A 6959-nucleotide genomic window follows, 5' to 3' on the forward strand; every position below is an offset into this window, starting at 1 on the left:
ATTTGTTTCTATTTTTCTAGCTGCTGACTTGTTATAAATGTTACACTTAAAGCAATATACTGTGCTGCATATCGATGGATAACATCTTGGCCCCGTGATTCCTTGCATGAGCAATCCTTGGTCAGGAGGTGGTGCTAGCTATGGGCTATGTCACTTGATCTGCTCCTAAGCACCGCCTAGTGGCTTGTTGTAGAGCACATGGGATTTTACAAGCATTTTGGAATGTTAAAAGAGTAGATCAGCAAAGGGATTTAAAAAGTTGACTTACATAAAGCCAGGTTATCTTCATTCAGTGACTTGAATATAATAGAGTATTGTGAAAGAGGGTTGCAAATTTGATATTAAGAGCTTTGACTGAAATTTCCTAAACCATAATGCATTTGAGATTGTATTGCATTGTGTTCGTAACACATCCATATTGCTGTGCACGTACCTTGTTAAATGTTATGGCCTAGATCAATCTGCTATAATTTGTTTCTGAAGAACTCTTAATATTTTCGTAATCCTACAAAATGTTGCTAAAATTGGATCACTGATTAATGTAGTACAGAATAGGGTTAATAAAAACACAATGTAAAGAATACGGTTACTATTTTTCTTGCGTTGAGGAAAAATATTAGTGCTACCTGTTTAGAAAATGTAATTAATATGTAAATACTACACACATCAGACGATTTGTGACCTTTCTGTTAGACTATAGTGCAAAGTGGTTTTAATAATTACAAGTTTTTAAAAAACTTGTTCCTGACCACAATATCTATTCTTGTTTATCACAGCTGGAGCGGGCATTCTGAAGAAAACTCCTCAAGTAGTTGATGATTCTTTATCGTCTGCCGATTCGGTTAATGAACCTACTGCGAGGATGCCTCCTCAAGAAAGTGATGCGGAAGATGAACCTGAAGCTCCCTCAATCCTTTCCACCACTTCTAAACCGGCAGCCAAGAAACTAACAACCAAACCTGAAGACAAAGCAGCACCAAAAAAGCGTGCTCTTGGCAAGAAACCCACCACTGCTTCTAAGAAAGGCAAGTGAATCTGTTCTGTTAAAGATCTGGTATGGATTGCGATCTGCTTGGTTCTTTAATCTCTGGTAACAAATCTGTCCGTAATTGGGCTGGAAAAGTATCAAAAATGGTCCCAATTTTATATTTCTCTTTGAATAAAAGTTTTATTTCTAGTAAAGGGGCCACGGTTGATGCTTAGCAATAGTATAGTTATACATTGGAAATTTGTTCTGACCTGGTGTGAGGTCAAGGTCAATCTAACATTGCTATTGAAAGCAGACAGTCACTGGATGAACCTTTTTTTGATAAGTTAGTAATTGAGTTTGTAATCTAAGGTAACCAGCTGGTCTTTGGAGTAACTGATGCCTGATTGTTTGACAGTAGAGTGTAAATCTCTAAAGCACAATGTTCATGCAAAGTGTTATGACAAAACTTGTTCAATGTCCTTCCTAGCCATATCAATGATATCTAATTTAGGAAGAATTTTTATGTTGTTAAAGCCTCTCTTTTTTTTTGCTCTTCCCTCCTCCCCACCAAGGGAAGGGGGAAAAAACTGAGGAGGCTTGCCTTTTAACCACTCATTGGCACTGCCTAGGACATAGGAACAGGAGTAGGCCATTCAGCCCCTCATGCCTGCTCCGCCATTTGATAAGATCATGGCTGATCTGTGATCTAACTCCATATACCTGCCTTTGGCCCATATCCCTTAATACCTTTGGTTGCCAAAAAGCTATCTATCTCAGATTTAAATTTAGCAATTGAGCTAGTATCAATTGCCATTTGCAGAAGAGAGTTCCAAACTTCTACCACCCTTTGTGTGAAGAAATGTTTTCTAATCTCGCTCCTGAAAGGTCTGGCTCCACTGTGCCCCCTACTCCTAGAATCCCCAACCAGCAGAAATAGTTTCTCTCTATCCACCCTATCCGTTCCCCTTAATATCCGATAAACTTCGATCAGATCACCCCTTAACCTTCTAAACTCTAGAGAATACAACCCCAATTTGTGTAATCTCGTCTCATAACTTAACCCCTTGAAGTCCGGGTATCATTCTAGTAAACCTACGCTGCACTCCCTCCAAGGCCAATATGTCCTTCCGAAGGTGCGGTGCCCAGAACTGCTCACAGTACTCCAGGTGCGGTCTAACCGGGGTTTTGTATAGCTGCAGCATAACTTCTGCCCCCTTGTCCTCTAGATATAAAGGCCAGCATTCCATTAGCCGCCTTGATTATTTTCTGCACCTGTTCATGACACTTCAATGATCTATGTACCTGAACCCCTAAGTCCTTTTGGACATCCACAGTTTTTAACTTTTTACCATTTAGAAAGTACCCTGCTTGAACAGCTTTGAGGAAGTCCTGGGATCTGGTTGTTCTTTTCCTCAGCCAGGGAAGAGGGGCATTTACTGTGATTTGTATTTTAATTTAATTTGTGCTTCGAGGTGAAATGCCTCCACTGCAAAGCTGCAGTAAATTAACGGAGAGCAACTTTGAAAAGCCCAATAATTAATTAGGTCTAATCTAAAATATAATTATTTCTAGATGAAAACCAACCTTCCATCTTTGAAGTTCTGACCAAACAAAAGGCTGCTCCAAAATCTTCCAAGACAGCTACAAAAATGAAAGTCAAAATGTCTTCCGATGAAGACAATGTTCCAAAGAAAGTCGCACCTGCCAAGGCTAAAAAACCTAAAAGGAAGAAGGACTCTGACTCCGATTCGGAATCTGACTATGGATCAAAGACTACAAAAGCTACTGCGAACAAAGTGAGTGTTAATGTGGCTGTAGACTCCTACATATGGTCGTTCTCAAAATATCAGTCTGGTTCAGTTCATTGGATCTTTTCACTTTTTGCAGTTTAAAATAGCCAGGTGCATTTCTTTGAAGTTAGTAATAAAACCTTTGAGAAACTTGAGTTTAATATAGGGGTTAACAGACTTGGACACAACTTTTTACAGATTAAGCTAATGGTTATAGCCAGTATGTACTCCGCACTTGATCTGTAAAGTGAGAGTGGTTGTAAGGAATCAGCAGAGGGAAAAATAGCTTTTGTCATGATTGGGAGAGGGCAAAGGAAGATAAGAGGGAGACATTAAAAATTCCTTTTCACTATATTCTGTCAAAGGTAGATTTTGCTTTTTAAATACACTACCTAGAAAAATTTAATAATTTGAATGAGACCTTCCTACTCAACTGTAATATGCTGCAGAGCAGTTTTAGCAATTACAATTAACTCACTTTTATTCAAAAAGAGAAGGGGATGTGTAAATAGTGAAATGAAAGGTACATTTTGGGAGAATAGAATGGTTAGAACCTAGCATGTTTTCTGTATATAATGGATATAAGCAGAAATAAGTGCAGTTAATACAGAGAGCTGCCTGGTGCAGTAGATTAGCAGCCTGTCCTTTCATCTGAGACCTGGTTCAAGTCCAGCCAGGACTGGTGATGAAATTCTCTTCTTTTTGCTGCTCTTAAAAGTCTTAAATTAGGTGGATTTGACTACAGTCGACTCAAGGGTAGATTGTAATCTTAAGCTGATTTCTAATGAAATCTGCACAAAACACAGATCTACCCACAAACTGCCAATGTAACTCGAGGGGAAAAAAAATACATTTTGACTGCATATAAAAGCTTACTAAATAGTAATAAAAATGAGGCACACTATGTGGGTTGACATTTGTCACGTGATAACTTTTATTTAAAAAACTCTTCAGTTATCTGACTGACTTACGGGATTTTTTTTGCTTGATTCATTTAAGTATCATATTTTTGTTTAGCTAGGTCAGTGTAGTCCAATAGAAATCACTGACTAGCCACAGGTGTGACTACGTTGACACCATTTTAGCCACATTCGCTAATTTTAGGAGAAAACGACTTGCACACATTACAGGTAAATGTACTTGACGTGTACATTTACTTAACAAACATCTACCACCATTCAGTGCAAAACTTCGCAATCTTTCTCTTTCACCAAAGTTTGGAATTCTGGTATGAATTTATCAGGCACAGCACATCTTAGTGCAGCTTCTAAGTTTCAAGCGATACTTTGACTTTATTGCTGAGAATGTTGACCCGCACAACAAGATGCACCAGACCTCACCCCGCTCTCCATCCAGACCCCGCAACCATCCCCACTCTCCATCCAGACCCGACTCGCCACCCGCTCTCCATCCAGAACGTGGTTTGAAGCTGCTTGTCTGCTGCCATGACGTGCCCTATCGGAGCTGCTCATTATTAGTTGGGCTTGCTTTCTTCTGCTGGCTTGAAGTGGTTATTTCAAGTGGTCAAACTGACCATGATGACCACTCCCCTCTCCGTACAATGTTGCTGGTATTTCCATGATGTTGAAGTCTGGCGTTTTCATCTGTTACACACCATTTTAGCAGATAACCAATAAGCAGTAACCAAGGAGGTAAGGCACACACGATCAAAAACAGCCTCACACTGCTTTTAATCTTAGCGTTTTGCCAACAAATGCACAAAACGGTTAAAGTTCACAAGCATACGCTGTGTGAATGAGTACTGAGATCATATGCCCAACAATGGAGTCTATTGCTTTTTTTTAATTTACTAATCAAATTGTTTTGAAAGACATCCAACTCATACAGGTGAGGAGGTTTGGGGTTCGTGCTGGGTTAGCTGATCTTGGATAGAGCAGCAGAGGGGTGCTATAATTGGCTTCAGTGCTGCTGTATTAAGGAGAGTAAAATTGGCCAATGTTCCCACTCCTGATCACTATCTGGCAACCCCTGCTGAAAATGTGTGAATGTGGACATTGGCAGGACCAATGAGCGGTGATGCCCTTGCAGTCATCTCGCCTCCTGCTACATGTTGGTGGTGATCAAACATTAATGATGGCTATTTGGGTGCAGTACTGGTAGGTGATGAGTGGTTGTAGATATACACATGGCACCACTTACTTAATTAGTGCATTCGCTGTTGACTTTGGAAATCCACGTTAGCCACATTTTACTTGAATTTTTAACGTTTTTGAAAAATTATTATTTTTGTTTACTTGCACACGCATAAGAACTTTGCTTCTGGCCTCACTCAACCTCTTGATAAATTGCAGCCAGAGTAATCAGATAGTCCTTTTGATGTATTTTTAAAAAATTTTTGTCATGGTTCTCCTTCAGAAATGCAAGATGCTGGAAGATGAGAGTTTCCATATTGATATCGCTGAAGACTCCAACTCAAGTGTTGATTTAGATGAAGCACCTCGAGTGAAAACAGGCCGTGCTAGAAAGCCTGTCCACTACCTGGAAGATGATGATGACGATGATATCTTCTAAGTTTTTAAATTTCTGGGCTCTCTTGATACGTGAGCTGCCAATTTTGGTACTGAGTCATGTAGACCAGGAAAGTCCCAGGCTCATTTGCTGCTCTGTAACGTTAGCTGATCTCAGATTGAGCAGTACTGGGGGCACTGCAGTGTTCCTGGGTGGGGGGGGGGGGGGGGTGGAAATTGAGCAGGATTCCTGCTCCTGATTACTGCTGGGAAAAAGTGCATGTGTTTAGACTTTGGCGGGGGACAGGATTGAATAGTCTCCTAACGCTATTGTCTAGGCTTCTGTATGAAGAATGATCAAATGGGCTGCCAGTGCCCATGAAATCATATCCCAGCAAAAGTCACTGCCTTCAGAAGAATGAAAATTGGGGAAAGCCGTTTTGGAAAGATGTTGGCTAATTTTTAGTTTCCACTTTGACTGTTGTAAATATTTGCTGGCAACTGATTCTTATACTCTCACTTACCTGTCCTCTTTCACTTAACTAATATTTTACATTTTAAAAGTTTCTGAAATAAAAATTTTTGTAAAAAGTACAAAGTATTGTGTTGAGCATTCTTTCAGTAGAAATGTGTGAATTTAGAACAATATACAGTCTACTAATTCAAAGTTGCTTTATTCAATTCATCTGTTAATTTGAAATGTAATCTCACAAAAAAAGCTCCATTGGAAAATGCATCAAAAATTTGTTGTTTAATTTGAACCTCTTAATTCAATATCCCACCCCAAATGAGTCATGACCAATGAAATCTGCTGCTTAATTTGAATTCAACGCTGTGATCAACATAAGCTGCCTAGGTATGGTACTCATTCCATTGAGTATAGAAGATTATGGAATGGTTTAATTGAAGTGTTTAAGACAATTAAAGGATTTGATAGGGTAGTTGGACAGAAACTATTTCCTCGAGTGGGGACTCCAGAACAAGGGGGCATAACTTTAAAATTAGAGCCAGGCCGTTAATGAGTGATGTCAGGAATCACTTCACACAAAATGTAATGGAAATCTGGAACTCTTTTTCTCCCCCTCCGTCCACCCCACCCAAAAAAGCAGTTGAGGCTGGGTCAATTGAAAATCTCAAAAGTGAGATTGATAGATTTTTGCATATTAAGGGATATGAAACTAAGACGGGTAAATGGAGTTAAGGTGCGGATCCGCCATGATCTATTGAATGCTGGAACAGGCTCAAGGGACCAAATGGCCTACTCCTGTTCCTTTGTTCCCTCCCCACCTAAGTGTCATGTATAGTATGAAGACAGAACAATTTCACAATAACTGATGGCTAGCCAGGAGTACAAGACTCTTGCCATGAAGATGTATACTTCAACTTACCAATTAGTTTTGCTGGGTTGATTCAAGCAGGTTGATGGGGCTAACTTTCCTAGGCTATCTGACCTTGCCTTGCTAGAAAAGATGAATAAAAGCACCAATTAATTTGGAATCAAATATGACTACATCTTGGATCAGCGTCAAAAACATGAACTCCAGATCCACATGAAGAGGCAAGTGATGATCTCAAAGAAAGTCAGCAACAGAGCACATGACAGAATTCCTGACATTTATGACTGATGGCCACTCAATTTTTCTTCCTGTCCTCCATTCTAGCTGATACTCTAAACGGTTCCCCCTCAAAAAAAAACACCCTTGACCACTTTGACCTTGCAGCTACTGCCCC

At 39.8% G+C, this 6959-nt stretch overlaps 1 protein-coding gene across 2 annotated transcripts in view; it reads left to right on the forward strand.

The window, feature by feature from the left end:
• top2a (DNA topoisomerase II alpha) overlaps positions 1 to 5826 on the forward strand; it is a 53258-nt gene extending 47432 nt beyond the window's left edge. For both annotated transcript variants that reach the window (XM_067968837.1, XM_067968838.1), the window contains exons 33-35: positions 777 to 1025; positions 2543 to 2766; positions 5137 to 5826. In XM_067968837.1, coding sequence (XP_067824938.1) covers positions 777 to 1025; positions 2543 to 2766; positions 5137 to 5292 — 629 coding nt within the window. In that variant the 3' untranslated portion in view covers positions 5293 to 5826. The remainder of the gene's footprint in view (positions 1 to 776; positions 1026 to 2542; positions 2767 to 5136) is intronic.
• Positions 5827 to 6959: the final 1133 nt, after the last annotated feature.

This window comes from Heptranchias perlo, chromosome 30 (genome assembly GCF_035084215.1).
Source record: "Heptranchias perlo isolate sHepPer1 chromosome 30, sHepPer1.hap1, whole genome shotgun sequence".
NCBI lineage: Eukaryota > Metazoa > Chordata > Chondrichthyes > Hexanchiformes > Hexanchidae > Heptranchias > Heptranchias perlo.